Consider the following 16758-nt stretch of genomic DNA (forward strand, 5'->3'; position numbering starts at 1 on the left):
CAATATCAAAGTCACAAACTCATGATTATTTTAGAATGAAGTAATGCCTCAATATCATTTGACATCAGGAAAAATTGGAGTAAAAACTTCAATTGCTTACATTTTTATCATAAAGGAAAAAAGAAAGCCAAAAAACATTCCTTGTATTCCCGATGTAGAAAATACTTTTATTTCAATTCAAAAATTAGAAAGAGTGAACATGTTTGCTTTGTGTGCACTGTGTTAATTACCACTTTCAATGTGACTTATAGTTTAGTGAACACCTGAAATAAAGTTAGGGTTCAACTAACAGAAATGATGTCTGTATGAACAAAGATGCACAATGTCCACTTCAAACAATATTTACAAAAGTTTGAAATTCTGGGTTACACATATAAGAAATTATTAATTGAACACACCTACCTGGTCAGCACTGCCTCCCTTTACTACTGATTTGATATATATACCTAATCTGTCTTGGTTGGTTCCCTGAAAACAATACAGTTTGCAGAAAAATTGAAGAAATTCCATCAACAAACAAAAACCTAACTATTAATAGAGGTGTTGATTTTTTATTTTTTTATAATTATTATTACTTAGCTATTCTTGACTTCTATTATGTTACTGTTTAATGACATAAGATCATCGAACAATATTTGAACATTTGACAGTCTGATCTGTTGAGCAATTGAACTTAGTTTTTATCACCTGAAGAAGTTACATAAACATAGCAAACAACATTTTGAAAAGAAAAAAAAAAATTTTTAACATATTTACTTAAATGACAAAAATTTAGATCAATGAAGGTTGTCAAATAAAAATACCTTATGCAAAATAAGATCTCCAGAAATATAAAGAGTCACATTTTTTAATTTCTTCTCATAAATGTTATCATAAAGTTTATTTTTATACTTCAAATGTTGTATTAATCTTTTGTCTATTTACATACCATTTCATCCCAGAATTATCTGAAGATTTATACACATTAATACAGTCATTTTCACTTCTAACTTTTAAAAACAAGTTCATAACACACTATAAAGTAAGTTGCATCAGTATGCAACTTTAGTTCCAACTTGATTCTTTCTACTGAAGTAACACTACCATATTTATTAACAGCCAAAGCAAAGATCTCTCTCTGCACAGAACAGTTATGTGTGTAAAACTAATTATATCTATTACAAACTGATGGTTATAAATACAAGCATCTCTTTATAAGGAACAATAATAAACCAAAATGACATTGTTAACAAAGACAATTACTGTTTACAAACCTTTACTGCAACAATGCTTAGCCCCATTCCATTATTAATTTTCTTCAAGCTCATGGTAACAACTTCAGGTTGACCTATTGGTACAGACCCTGGTGCTTGAAGCTCTGGGTCTTTCTGACTAGGTGCCTGCAAGATGTTTTAGAAAAGACCTCAACCAAAGCTATAGCTTAATCTCATCAATGTAGTCTCCAATGATGATTATATTTTTTATAAAGTTTACAAACATCCAACCTAAAAGTGAATAACTTAGATATTTATATTTTAGTTAACAATAACTAATAAAGTCCACACAGTAAAGAATGGGACATGTGGTGCAAGTCTTAACATTGGAACAAATATTTTTCAAAAAGTTAATAAACCAAAAGTTAAAGCTTACATCTACAGAATAACAACCAACATCTTGGTCTTTCATGTATATATTCCAATAACCAGCTGAATTTGGCTGTACAGTAAGACGACACAAACCTATGGAAAATAGAATAAATACGGTTATTTTACAATTTAAATGTACTGTAATATGAAAAGAAAAGTTTTGTAATAATACAAATAGCAGTTCTGAGAATAACAATGTAAACAACAATAACTTAAGATTATTATTATTTTATTAGTTTTCCCAAATACTTACCAGTCTGTTCCAGAGGGTGTATAAAGTCCTGAAGACTAGCAGGGACTCCACGAACAACATCACATGAATAGCCATCTTCTGGCAAAAGAAATGGAAGCTGAAGATCAACCTCTTCTTCTAACTTCACTTCTCGTCCATCACTTCGTACTAACTCATCTGCTGTGTTCTCTGCCACCTTCAATTAGGAGCAAAAGTCCAACAGTTGATTAGATTTCACTAAAGTATGAGTCACATCACAGTCCATAAAATAACATGAAGTGTGCATGTTAAGGTTTGCTCTAAGGAAACTTTAAGTCTCTTACTAAAATCAGTTGACATGGGCTTTTAACTCTCAGCATGGGCTCAATCAATCTGACCAACCACATCACCTCTTTGTATTCATTTTGTCTTTATAAATTCAATTCTTCCAACTTTCAATATAGTATCTACAGCTTCATAAAATTTGTCAGTTAACATTATAAATCTTTCACATACAAAAGAAAAATTTTTAGTGAAGTGTTTTTAATCCTTAAACAAGAGAATGTTGTAGGTGGCAGCATCAATTGATGATGTCTGCTGTTTAAGGGTTAATAAACAAAAATAAACATTTACCCATTAATATGTTGAGTATTTCTTTTGAACAGTTTGCAAACAAAGTAATTTTCATCTTAATATTAAAAATACTTTTCCTCATCTCAAAATTCTCAGATTTCCTTAATGTAATCCCTAAAACCTCCTAAATAGATTTCAATTACATTTAGTGTTATTTTCTCTGCCCTATCTCAAAACAGGATTGTTCAATTTGACCACCCTCATAACCACCAAATTTGAAAAAAAAAAATAAAATAAAATCTAAACTACCCTTATTTTTTTTCTAGAATAATGTCAAATTGTAACATGAAACTACATTTGTTCATATTGAGTAGCTTTAAGCTCATAACAGTATACATCTATGTATAATTAAAATTTGTTTTATTGCCCTTTGAACCATGACTAACTACGACTATCTATACCATTTCAGTTGTAAATCACTTAGGACACACATGCAGCTCATGTTACGATATTTAATTCTACTACCCACAAGCTATTTGTGTGTGTGCCTTGTGAAACATTTGTATTATACTGATGAAACTTTGTAGAATGTACGACAACTGCCTGTTGTGGAGACACAAGTGAAGAGGATGACGTTTTGAAAGTCTTCCACCTTTCATCTTCAAGTTGAAGAGGAAAGGTGGAAGACTTTTGAAATGTTTGAGCTTCAAACCAGGCAGTTGTTGTCTATTCTACAAAGTTTCATCATGAATACTCTGCCTAAACAATCTATTTGTATTATATTAATTGTTTGTTTTACTCAATCTAACCTTAACTTACCTATAGAGGTCTGTATTTTTACATTTTTGTTACTTTTATAATGATGAATAAAGAATAAACATGAAAAACAACAAATAATGTGCTTACCAAATCTTCTTTCTTACTGCCATTTGTTGAGTACACATAAGCCTACTATTTTACACTATGGTAGTAATGACCTAAATTTTTCTAAAATTAAATAATGCATCAAAGAACATATACTAATAAACATGCAAAACGTACACAATTTTTCCTAACACTCAAAATGTTTGTAGCTCTCTGTGTGTAAAGAGCTATTACAAATTCATCCTAGCTAGTTCTTAACTTTCTCCTGGGAATGTTGCTTGTACTTTGAGTGATATTGATACTTATCTGTTCAGAACAAATATTATACAATACGTAACTTGATAGCTGTAAACCTGAACTTTCTATTGGTCATAGGTACTATATAATTAAATGTAAGAGAACTGTTACAAAATCTTTAAAGAGATGGCATGACAGGTGTGTTTCACAGGAAGAATCTGATTTTCTATTTGACAGCTCTCTAACCAATCAATCTCAAAGGCTATAAAAATTATGGTTTGTCTGAGCAATGATGATTTTATAGTGAGTAATTTACATTCAATTTCATAGGTTAACAGACAAAATATAGGAGACAAGATGACCAGAGAAAATATGTCACATTAAGTGAAATTCAAGATACATTAAATATTACCTTATAGGACTAGAAACTTAAAACATTTGAATATGGATTATTTGTTAAGATTCTATGCTTTACTAATACATATAACAAACAAAAAGTAGTTTAATAAAAGTTTGAAAGTAAGACAAATTTTCTGTCAGTTGATAAAGTATACCAGGGGCAAAAGGGTTAATAGATTTATTCTTTGACATAATTTCTATCACTAATAACAAATGAATAATGTAATATTTTTCAATCAAGTTTATAAAATGACAACTTTTAACTAATGTTAGACTAAAAAAACAAAAATATAGTCCCAATAGAGTCACTTGTTATTGATCAAAGTTTCTGTACAGACCCTAGTCCAGTTAAATGCTATAGAACTGAAAAACCTAAATCTAAGTTTTTTTTAGTAATTTGATCTTGCAAGCCACTAAGTAACTTCAAATCTATACAATTTAAAGAAAAAAAGGTGCAATTTAATGACCTTACATGCTGACCTCCATTTACTTTGAACATATGGTTTATGCGAGAATTTTTTGCACTGTAATAGACAGAAACTGGCATATTACAGACTATTTCGCACATTCTGGAAGACTTGCTGAGAGACAAACAAGTAATATTTCCTGCGAATTCATAAGTTGTAAAATATAAATAAAAAATGTGAATTTCTCCACATCAGGAAGAAGTTCATTTGAGAACTTCAAAACAATTTTGCTTTATTAGTTTGAATTAAAAATAGATTAATGCTACTTGTCACAACACAGGAAATTCTATAACTTGATTCAATTAAAATATTTTGTTCTTTTTTAGCTTGAATTAAAATATATATCATCCTAAAAGAAACTAAAGATACAAGATTTATTTTTTATAATAGTAGAGTATAGCAAAATATAAGTTCTTGCTTCAGTAACTTTAATCCCTCAAATTACTTGTGGTAGAAAATCTCAGAATTACAAAATAGGATACACACATTTAGATTGATTTTTCAGGGTTTTATCATTTATAAAAACGTAAAAAGACCAACTGAAAATTTCGTAAAGACTAATCTTCAACATAAAAATATTTTACGCTTAAACACTACCAGTAACTTTCTCAAGAGCAAAAATGTACCTATTCTCCCAACTGATCCCAAAATGTATCAGTTCTCTTACCTTCACTACACTTTCAATGAGCTCTTGAGGTATCCGAGCCTCTTCTGGTCCAGGCTGGTATTTTTCCAATAAAGTGCGAAGCTGAAGAGAGTTAAGCTTATAGCAAGATGAACAAACATTAGCAATATCAGTTGGAGTGTTTTTTGGAGCTTGTAACAGTGTTGCTGCCTGAAAGAACAAGAAACACTATTTACAAGAAGAAAGAAGCAACATTTTCTGAAAAACAACAAACACCATTTACTATGAAAAACAGCATCTGAAAAACAAGATGACATTTAAATTGCAAAACTTCATTATCTGGAAAATAAAATCAAAAACAAGATTGTATTTTTGAAGCCAACTAAATTTTTCACTACCAGAAGAAAGGTTTGTTTTGTTTATAATACTTACACAAAAGAAAATAAGTATCACCTGTAATAGCTGTCCCAAATTATTAACCAATATCGTAGAAAAAAGAGATAGCTAGTCAACAGTAACTATCAACCCTCTAATCAAATAGTGGAATTTGATCATGAATGTTACAAACACTTGTTGCCCCAAGTTACAGTGGAAATTTTAATTTTTATTTATAGAACCATAAGTTGCATTGACCACTACATCATGTGCACCCCAACAGAATTATAAAAATTGAAAGCTAGACCAGCTATTATTTGAAAAATTGTTTCTGAAACATCAACAGTACAGGAAAATTTTGGCACTGAATCTTCAATGGACTGCACTAACAATTCACACACAATAGAAACCATGCTGACCCAATGACAGGGTCATTAAAAATCGAAAGTTATTGCCATAATAATTCAATGAAAATTTTTACCTGAATTATTCTGTTAAGGTGGCAGTCAGCAGCCAATTCAAGCCCCTGTTTCTCAGCCCAAGCTTCTATTCTAGAAAGCCTCTTCCTAAGCTGAAACCCTCCAACTCTTGTGCACAACATGTGGTATGATCTTGAAACAAGTTTGTTGAAGAGCCAAAGATTAATGAAATGGAAAAGTTGGGAAAAAAGCTGAATTGTCAGAGCAGCATTTACTCTGCACCTATGTAACAATGCCATGGTGTTGAACAAAACAGCCAGGACCTTACCTAAAAAGGTAAGATAACATCTGTTAAAAGGATGAACCAAACAAGCTTTTATTCAATTTGGTAAAAATTCACCATTTATGATACACTTTTTACAGAATTACAAGGCTTTTGTTATCTACTACAAGTTTCTTTAATTTCTTTAAAACTCATTACTATGTGAATTGCATTCCATCATACTTAAAAAATTACAGATCACTTAAATATACAGTATAAATAAATACTGCACATATGATTAAAAAACTTTAAAAAATAAAAGTTGTTAACATATAACCATAACTTTATAATTGCATTGCAGAGTATATTTTATGTAATCTTACATCTACAGAAAGAGATAACTACCTGCTTTTCCTTCCTCTTCATTGCCATCCTCCAGATTATCTATCAATGCTGGCATGGCCATCTGTAGATCTACCTGCAAACATGATGTTAGGTTACGAAATGCCACCTGGACACTTTCAGCCAGCAAGTCTTGAGAATCGAGAGTGTATGCACTGAGATGCCGATCCTGTTTCAAGAAGTGGAGAAGTTCCGAGCTGTTGGCCAACCAAAAGGCAAGGTTTACAGCATCATTGTACTGATCCTGAGAAATGAAGGACTAAGTTGGTAAAATAAGTTCTGTGGACATTATGAAATAATTTGACCTTCAAATAATGATTTAACATTTATTACAGATTCATTCTTAAATATAAGGTTTCCAAACCAAAAATGACTAGTGTACTTATAATCATAACAGATTTTTAGGATAAGTAAATCTGTCAACTGCACTAAATTAGCCTATGTGCCTGTTTTATCAGGACTACTGTTAGTATGCACATGTTAACAAGTTGCATACATGACTTATTCTGCTATTGTGCCCTTAGACATGGATTTAAAAAAATGTTTTTTGAATTATTTTTCTTTTAAAACAAAAATAACAAATAAAACGAAAATGTTTTATTGTTAACCAATTGGTTAGATTTGTTTCAGAATTGTGTACAAATCTATGCAGGTGCCACATGCACATAACTGCACTTAGTTTTAAGCTGTTAGACGTGGCCATGAAACTTCTATACCAATAAACAAACTATAGAGTGCATTATTGTGGCAATGAGTTGCAAACTACAAGTCCTTGAATTCACAGACAAACACAACTAGTCATACCTGAATCACTTTGTGAATCATTTCAGCTACTTTAATCATTACAAGAGTGAGCTTGACAGCCCGATCTTCTGGCTTAATATCGGGACGAAAATGTGTCGAGGCTCGATAACGAGCAGCCATATACAGAGCATAGGTTGGTGCTAACTTAAACTGGACTCTTGACTGATCAAGCAGAGTGGTGACTGCACTTAAAAATTCATCTTCAGCTGAAAAACAAAAACGTGGGCTCAAGCTAATTGAAAAGTAGCATAGTAAAATTACAAGTTTCTAAACGTACAGTAATATGAATTCTAGCTTAGAAAGTTTATAAATTCAAAAATGATCATTTTTGTAAGAATTAAAGTAACTTACTGTATTCCCAGAATTGTAAAACTGCTGGTAAAATTAGTTCTTTGCCTCTGTGTTGGTCATAACTCCCACGGCCTAAGCTACTGTCTCTGCCTAAGGAGCTGCGAGAATGGGTATCATTAGACTTTCTTGACGAATGCTCATCTACGGAGGGAGTCGAGACCGTCTCCACATTCCCATCAGCATCAAATGTTGTTTCATAACTCCTTACGTGGTTTACTGGGGCCTCCTCTTCTTTAGTAGCTTGTCTGAAATAAGTCTTTAAGTAAATTCAGGAGTATAGGAAAACAGAACAGGTCTTAAAACAAGGTAGTTTACAATAGCCATTTAGTAGTTAAATACATAAATACCACATCTTAAAAAGTGAAATAAACAGGGTCATAATAAACACCCCTAACCACTATTCTCAACCACAGCTAACAAACCTTTTCTTCTTATAAGAAAGAACTTGTGTTATTGTCACTTTAATTTAATATCAACCTTTCAACAAACCTTCTCATTTAATTAAACCCTTGTTCTCTGCATTATGGCAGGTAAAGTGGCAGTTATTACTTAACATACATTATTCATCTGAGTGCTCATCCATTTAATCTCAATCTGAGGGATTCATAAAAGTTCTTCCATCAAATTTAGAACATTTCTTCACAACAGTTTTGACACCAAACTGACAACAGCGCTGCTTATATAGATATATACGATTGCATTAAGAAGAATTTATAAACATAAATATCTTAGCAAGTGCTGTAATTATGAAAATTCAACCAACAACCACTATTCATATCTCCAAGCATAGATTTTAAACTCATCCATAAATAGAATAGAAGTTATTTTAGACAGTTTTTTCTTTAGACAGCTACCAACAGTCAAAGTATTTTAAAGTTATGATTTTTTCAGCAGATTTGAACCTAATTTTAGATATGTAAACAAATTTAAAATCTGAATAAAAACATTTATTTTACATACCTATTAGTTATATAATTGACAGAAATAATAATCATTCTCTTGTTTATTCTTTAGCTGCAGTATTTTTCAAATTACAAACACTTATGAAACATGAAATCTTCCTACCTCTCAGGATACATGTCAACTTTATTAGGGTAGGGAGAAACATTGTGCCCCTACAAAATTTAAAAAAAATAATAAATCAATTTTTATTTCAGCTAAAGCAGGAAATATTTCTTATGGAAATTTTTAAAAAATAAGATAATTATTTTGAGGTTTTACACTGTTACTGAGAAATACATTAAAGTTGAATGTCTAGATTTTACCACATTTTATTTTTTCTTATCTGTGACTATCATCTTGTATTCTAACATTATGTAGCAACAAATAATGTCATTAAAAATCAGTTTATTACTAGGAAAATCTTGATTTATGATCAGAATGTAGCAAATTTCACTAACCAATCAAGTTGTTTTACTCACACGCATGCTTTTCTTTACACAGTGTTAAGCTTATAATTAAAGCAAAAGATATTTGACTTTTGAATACCACAATACAATTACTTTATAATTATTAATGTTCATAATAATTAATAAACTAGCAACAAAAATAATTTACATAAAAAACAGTAATAATACTATTAACAGACCTTACTCCTTCCTTTATCAACTTACTTAATTACTTTAAATTATAAATATTACCCTTCAGAAACAGTTCATGTTAGCAACTAAAGTGAGTGTGTTTCAGAGACTCAGACACTTGGAAAAAAAAAAAGGAAACCTCTTGTTAGGGAAAAAATGAAGCTCCTGGAACAGTCAATGGTAAGTTTATGTGCATAAAATGTTAAAACTTTGGGTTTCGTTCCCCTTTATAACTTTGTACTAAGACTACAACAGAACATACTAGTTTTTAATTTTCTCATTCATTACTTACTAAATGTATCAACATTTAAAGAATTTCTACACTATATTGGTTTTCCAGGATATCTTCCTGCAAAGATGTCCTCCCCATTAGGTAAAAGGAGACAGAACATTTCTTTCTACAGCACCACAGGATAAAACCTGAATGTTTTAACATTGAATGCAAGCAAAACATCTCAGTTTTATAAAATGGTGAACAGAACAGAAAGACTAGCATGAGTCTGAGTCTCAATTACACATTAAAAAGCAATTTCTCTGTCCCTGATGTTGAATTTCTACATTTGCACATAAAGTGGTGCATTAAAGTGGACACTTTGCAAATTCTTAAGAAACTTGTATAGCAGAAGCCACGTTGTGAATCAAATACAGAAAATGAGAGAATACTCTATCACAACAGTCACTAACTGATGATTATTATGAAGTCACTACCTGTTCTTTTGTTGGGTCAATAAATTGAAAAGTGTGAAACTTTCCAAACTGAATCACCATGCCATGTTGTAAGATTGTGGTTTCAAATACTTTTGATCCATTTACAAAGGTTTCAGCAGATTGACTAGATGGTGTTACGGTGACAATACCATCAGTATGAGCAATAACACAGTGTCGAGGATGCACACTTGTCCCAGAGAGCTGAAACATCAAGAAACATGCCACATAAAAATCTAAGTACAGTTATACTACATAACTTAAGACAATAACAGTTCATAGATTGCACAAAAAAAAAACACCAAAACATAACCAATAATAGGAAAACCCAAAAGACTGAGCTAGATTTTACAATATATCTAATGTTATCTACTATATTAACCATACAAATACTTCCTTAAGAAATTAAATGTCAAGATCTAATGTTACAAAATAATATCAGAATATTTGAGTTTATTAACCCCCTTCCTTGATTAGTCCAAGCTAACTTTGGTTACCTTCATATTTCAAAAAAATGCGAGTTAATTTTTCATGAGTTAATCTTGGCAAACCATTTCTTACTGTAAATTAATTAATTACTTTCCCAGTTGTATTTGTTTGTTATAATGTATTACAATAGGTTACTAAAGAGTGCAATAAAAAAAAAGGTTTTAGCTCCTTCAAAAAAAAACTCAACACAGGATTTAATAATTTCATTTTATAAAGGAATTCACTAAATGTCCACTAGATGGCTTTGAGTATCTCATACACAGAAAAAAAAAAAAAAGCAATAAGACAGACAGCTATGCTAGTTTGGTATTTTATAGTTGCAAGACAATTTCCTTCAAAAGAAACCTTCTCAGCACATTATTACCCATCTACTAGGTATAACACTCACTATTAAGTGAAAGCTCTTTACGAAATCTAACTTTTTCAAAAAATTAAATTCGGTTACATTGTACACAAAAAGAAATCCTTATACAAAGCTCTAAAAGGGACCATCTCTGTCACAACACAAAATGATTTTCTGAAATATTTTAATAAACAGTTTCAAATAGACATAAAGCAGCTAATATTTATCAAATTAATCTGAGGAACTCAAATAATTAATTTCTTATTTCACACTAAATATTAGTTGTAATCAAGAATATTAGTTATGATTCTAAATACTGTTAAACTTTATTGTATGCATTTTAAAATTAGCTTTTTATAACTGCATTAAGAAATAATTCTGTACAACACTTCTAACATTAAATTGGGTTTAACTGAACACTTCACACCACCTGTAAAAACTGTCTGTCTGTAGAATTTGACTTCTCACTACCTACTTCTGTGACATTTGGATAAAGTGGATATTTTTTTGGTTTGCCATGTAAAATGTCACTCATATCTGCCAAAAGAAAACAAACATATTACATTCACAGCAATTTCTAAACAGCTAAATTTACTTATCACTATTTTAAAGTACATTCCTCTTTGAAGAAGTAACCTATAAACCAATAAACTTAGTATACTAATTGTTCTAGTAGTTTTCGTACGAGAAACAAGCAACAAAAGACCCATCAAAATGATTTAACTTTCAAATATTAAGATCTATGCACAAAATACAAAATCAAAACCTAATAAATTAAAAATTATATTACTGAAATGATTTTAGAATTATTTTAATTAATTTAAAAAAATTATTCATAATCTTATAATTTGAATACTTGGCTTTAACCTTTCCAGTCAAATAGTTAAAGGAATATATAATGTATTAAAAAAAATTCACCTGGATTAATTTCTAAAAGGCATGGCATTTGCCCTACTGAGTCATCACTCTGAGAAGACGAGTCTGAATTGTCCTTCGAGTACATTTGCTTTTTTTTTCTTTTTCTGGGTTGATAATCCATAGGCCTTCGTTTAATGTGGAACGTAAGAGAACCTAGATATGGGGAAGAAAAAAAATTCAAACAAATAATTTCAGTTAACTGTTAACAATTAAATCACAAAGTTCTGATGCAAATAAACTGATATGATGTCACTCTTATTTTTTTATTTACATTGTACTCTAAGAAACTAACATCACTCAATATTACAAATACAAAAAGTGGAAGAAAATATTAAAATGACAATAATGACTCCCAAAGTTATGAAATATTTTCTCAGATAGCACCTGGTTTTTCACATGACTGATGCACACAGTTACATCCTCAGTACCAAGACATAGCAGAACATCCATATTACGACCCAAGTTTCACCGTTTTTGGTAAGTTGTTTACTAACTAACAAAATTCTGCAAACTATAAGGTAGCACTGGATATTACAAAGTATAAAACATTACAACATATGATTGGTTTCAGCTATCATAAGCAAATTAAAAAAACATTTAAATAACTATCAAAATTCTGTAATGGTAGCAGCATTCCATAATTGTCCAGACTACAGACTGTAGTTGGCTTCCATTACTGACACTCATTCACTTAAAAAATGGAAGAACTTTTAACAGTAGCAGCAACCAAAATAAGAACCTGATAACCTGAGAACTTTCCACAGCACTTGAGTTATAGAGTTTTGTATATTTGTCTTTAACCAATTTGTTGAACCGACAAATAACATCACAATTAAAATAATAATGTCCTGAACAGAGATAAGTTCTTGGAAGTTAATTCCCTACAGACTGTCACTACCAAATCCAGAAAACAACAACTGCAATTAAAAACTGGAGATCTCATTCAGATAAATCTGGAACCATGTTTTGAATTTCACTTTATAATCAAAACAAGCCATTTGAAACAGCAGTGTCTCAACAACAAGGAATATGAGGTGTTTAGACCTCCATGAAGGACACATATAAGTGAAAATGTATTCAAATATCACAAAGAACCATTCATTTGATTCAATCAGTATTTTACAAAGAAAATATTGTAAAAATTTTATGTGCTTCAAAAAGAAGCTCTTACATATATATTACAAATATGAATGAGACCTTCATTCAGTGATTGATTGGTTGATTTAGTGTTTTATGGCACAAAGTGGCTAGACTATCTGGTGTCAAACATCTAATAAAAAGTTAAAAGCAGATTCAGTAAAATTCATAAAAGGAAATTAGGGTAAAACAAAACAAAGTTTAAAACAAACAACATAAATAGCATAAAACCAATGTTTACATCTAGTCTACAACATCAAGAGAAAAACTACAGCAATTCAAGTTGTAAAGATAGATAACTAACGGGTAGTTCAAACAGCAGTGTTAGTTACCTAAAGTTAGCCTTTCCAGTCCTGGTTTCGAGTTATTTAATGTTAGGCCAGTTTCTAATTTCAAATTGAACTAGATGAACTATGAATTTTAAAAGGGAGCCACATTTAAAAGGTTTAATTTGTAAATTGAAAAACTTAAAATGACATTAAAAAGATTAATGGCCCTTAAAATTAACTAAAAACATTACCAAGGTGAACAGTGTCACCATCACCAAAAACACTGTCTAATGTTATGGACAAACCATGGGACAGAACATGTTTAAAATGGTACCGTCGTTGAGAGTCGTAACAATGACAAGAAAGTAAAATGTGGCTAAATGTGAAAAACTGAATAGAAGTAGATGTTAAAGAGAAATGGGCCAGTCAATTTTGAATATCGGCGAGAACAGGGTGTGAACCAATGTAAAGCGATTCCAAAGCCAGTATAAATGGTGTAGTTTGAGTACTGCTTAGCTCTATGTGACAAGAAAAAATGGCATACAGTTCAGCAGTGAACACAGAAGCTGTAGATGGGTTTCTGCAAGCAAACACTGAACTACAACACACCATGGCATTGCCCACACAGTCATCTGATTTCGATCCATCCATATAAATAGGAATGGAAGGATGGTTCAAAAGATGTTCAGCAAATAGCAGATAGTATTTCCAATCAGGAGTGTCTACTTTTCTCAGATGACTTAAAGATAGGTAGGATGGGCTGACCAGTGGATACAGCAATGTTATCCAAGGACAGACCCAATTCATCCAACTGCATCTGGATACAAAGGCCAAAAGGAGCAATAGCAGACCGTCTGGCCTTAAAAAGCTTGGCCCATTAAGGAAGGAAGACACAACCCCAGGTGGAATGCTTTGGTAATGAACAAAGTTTCAAAGCATGCAGTGAAGACAGTTGCAAATGGCAAAGATGCAAAGAAGGTTCATGAGACTATGTATTAGCTCTGAACTGGGGAAGTGCAGAAAGCTCTTGTACATTTGATCCGTAGCTGCTTAATGTGTGGTATAAAGGTCAGCTTACAGTCAAAGATAAACCCCAAGAACTTAGTCTCAGGGACCACAGGTAGCACAACTTCACCAGTACGGAGTTCAGGATCAGGGTGAATACCTTGTTGGCAGTAAAAGTGCATGCAAACAGTTTTAGAGAGAGAGAGAAGGTAAAGCCATTTGCTGTGGTCCACTTCAGTAAACAATTGAGAGCAGTCTGTAGCTGCTGCTCAATATACCTCATGTTCGACGATTGACATGAGATGTGAAAGTCATCAACATATAATCCATTTGCAACAGTGAGAGGAAGTTGTTCAGTGATGGCATTAATTTTTATACTTAAAAGTGTGACACTCAGAACACAGCCCTGAGGGGTTCCAAGTTCCTGTAGTAAAGAACAAGAAAGTGTCAAAACCACATGAACTCGGAATCTCCTGTTCATTAAATAATGAATAAAATATGGGCAAATGGCCACGTAACCCATATATATGGAGGTCTCACAAAATGCCATACCTTCATATTGTATCATAAGCCTTCTCAATGTCAAAGAATATTGATTCAAGATGTCATTTTAGAAGGGCTTCTCTGATTGACGTTTCAAGTCGAATCAGTTGGTCCATGGTGGAGTACTGGCATCGGAACCCACACTGGATGGGCAAGAGGAGGTTGTTTGATTCAAGGAACCAAACAAGATAAGCATTCTCCTGCCAGATCCAGTTAAAAACAATCAAAAAACTAGCAAGAGATGCAGGAGATATGTGGCACAGTATCTCACAGTGTATATCATCAGGTCCAACCAAAGTACTGCCAGACCGATGAAGGGCCAGTCTGAGTTCCACCAGTGTAAAGGGACAATTATAGTCAGAGACAATCAACAGGAAAGAGGTGGTTGCTCTGCCCAAGTCTTGATGGCTAAGAAGGTGGAAGAAGAAGCATAAGTGCTAGATACCTGGCAAAAGCTTTCATCAAGAGTATCGGTGATGCTCCAGGTATCAGCTACTTCCTGGCTATCAGAGAGCAAGATCGAGAGGAGGTCAGTTTATATCACCAACTGACCTTTCAAATCTTGTCCTATATGATCTTGGAACTGGTGGTAGAAGATATGCCAGTTGTGAACTTAATCCAAGATTCCTTCTGGCTTTGACGTCTTACTAACCTAGCATGTGCACGGGCCCGCTGGAAAGCGATTCGGTTTGAAAGTGTGGAATATCTACGGAAAGAATCCCAGGCTCATTTTTGAGCCTTCTGTGCCATGAGGCAGGCAGGATTCCACTGTAAAAAATGATATAGTGGAAAACGTGTCAAGGTTTTAGGAATACATTGAGCAGCTGTTTGTATAATACAGTCAGTTACTGTTGCCACACAGTCATCTATTGATGGCTTACAGGCAATGGCAGGATCCAATTATGTGAGAGCAGTGAAAGGAGGCCAGTTTGCCTGATCCAGCTTCCACCATAGCATGCGGGTTGGGTGGCATCAACCACGGCTAGTCTCTCTCAAGATTATAGGAAAATGATCACTGCATCGTGGATTATTTCTCCAGGAAAAAATGAGAAATTAATGAAGGGGAGCAAATTGAGAGATCAACAGCAGTAAAGAACTGACTAGATGCATGGAAATAAGTAGAAAAACCAGCACTGAAAAGAGCAAGGTTGTGATCAGAGAGCATACACTCTACAGAGCAACCCCTCCTATCAATGTCAGCACTACCCCAGAGGAGATGATGCACATTAAATTCCCCCAGGATGAAAAAGGGAGATGGCAACTGCTCAATGAAAGCATCAAGGTCTGATTGATCATATATCTCTCCAGGTGACAAGTAGAGAGAACAAACAGTGATGGTATGACCCAAGGGTGCGTCGAGTGGCAAAGACAGGGCACCACCCCTCCATGCACTTGTCCATTACACAGCCTGTCATTTCTGTATAAAGAAAAATAGCCAATAATTGACTGTATCAGCAGGTTTCAGATATGTTTCCTGTAAGGAAAGACAAACAGGATGGTAGGAAGCAATCAGTGTTTTGATGTCATCCAGATTAAAAAGTAAACCTCAACAGTTCCATTGTATCAGGGTGGCCATTTTTATTTATGGGTAGTCAAATTGGGTGGAGAACCCTTCTGTTTACAACCACGTCTTTTTCCTTACTGTCCTTATTCGAGAGAAGTCTATGGACCTCTATGGATCCTGCCCTGGGTCAGTTGGGCATGTCTTTGCTGTTGGAATGGAATTCCAGAGACTGAGGACATAAACGAATGATTGTTTTGCATCTTGGGGTGAGAGAAGATGTATCCAAGGAAATGCCTGTACTTGGAATCAAAGGATGTGGATCTTGGGGTTTGGTGGAATGTATATAAGGGACAGAGATAGGTGTTGAAGTTGATTCATCAACTTTTTAACAATGGAGGTCAAAAGACTTTTCATTTGATTTGAGAACGATTCTCTTGGAGGCATACACTGCACTCCCACTGTAGTAGTGGAACAAAGTGCTGCAGCATACGTCCAAGATGAATTAGTGGACAACTTTCAAACTTCAGGATAACTAATGTTTTGAATCGTTTTCAAATGCTGCACCTCTTTTTTTTCCAACCATTTAGGGCAAGAAAGAAAGTAGGATGGGTGAAAGCCATTGCAATTGATGCAATAAGGGTCTGTTTCACA

At 33.0% G+C, this 16758-nt stretch overlaps 1 protein-coding gene across 1 annotated transcript in view; it reads right to left on the reverse strand.

Annotated features, from left to right (window-relative positions):
- The window catches only part of LOC143257215 (afadin-like), a 46290-nt gene that overhangs the window by 12720 nt on the left and 16812 nt on the right, over positions 1–16758 (reverse strand). Inside the window, exons 7-19 of the mRNA XM_076515607.1 lie at positions 11650–11802; positions 11162–11268; positions 9903–10103; positions 8680–8729; positions 7615–7859; positions 7264–7469; positions 6463–6703; positions 5858–6123; positions 5044–5211; positions 1879–2053; positions 1630–1718; positions 1254–1379; positions 403–468 (exon numbers count right to left, since the gene is read on the reverse strand). Coding sequence (XP_076371722.1) covers positions 403–468; positions 1254–1379; positions 1630–1718; positions 1879–2053; positions 5044–5211; positions 5858–6123; positions 6463–6703; positions 7264–7469; positions 7615–7859; positions 8680–8729; positions 9903–10103; positions 11162–11268; positions 11650–11802 — 2093 coding nt within the window. The remainder of the gene's footprint in view (positions 1–402; positions 469–1253; positions 1380–1629; positions 1719–1878; positions 2054–5043; positions 5212–5857; positions 6124–6462; positions 6704–7263; positions 7470–7614; positions 7860–8679; positions 8730–9902; positions 10104–11161; positions 11269–11649; positions 11803–16758) is intronic.

This window comes from Tachypleus tridentatus, chromosome 7 (assembly GCF_004210375.1).
Source record: "Tachypleus tridentatus isolate NWPU-2018 chromosome 7, ASM421037v1, whole genome shotgun sequence".
Taxonomy (NCBI): Eukaryota; Metazoa; Arthropoda; class Merostomata; order Xiphosura; family Limulidae; genus Tachypleus; species Tachypleus tridentatus.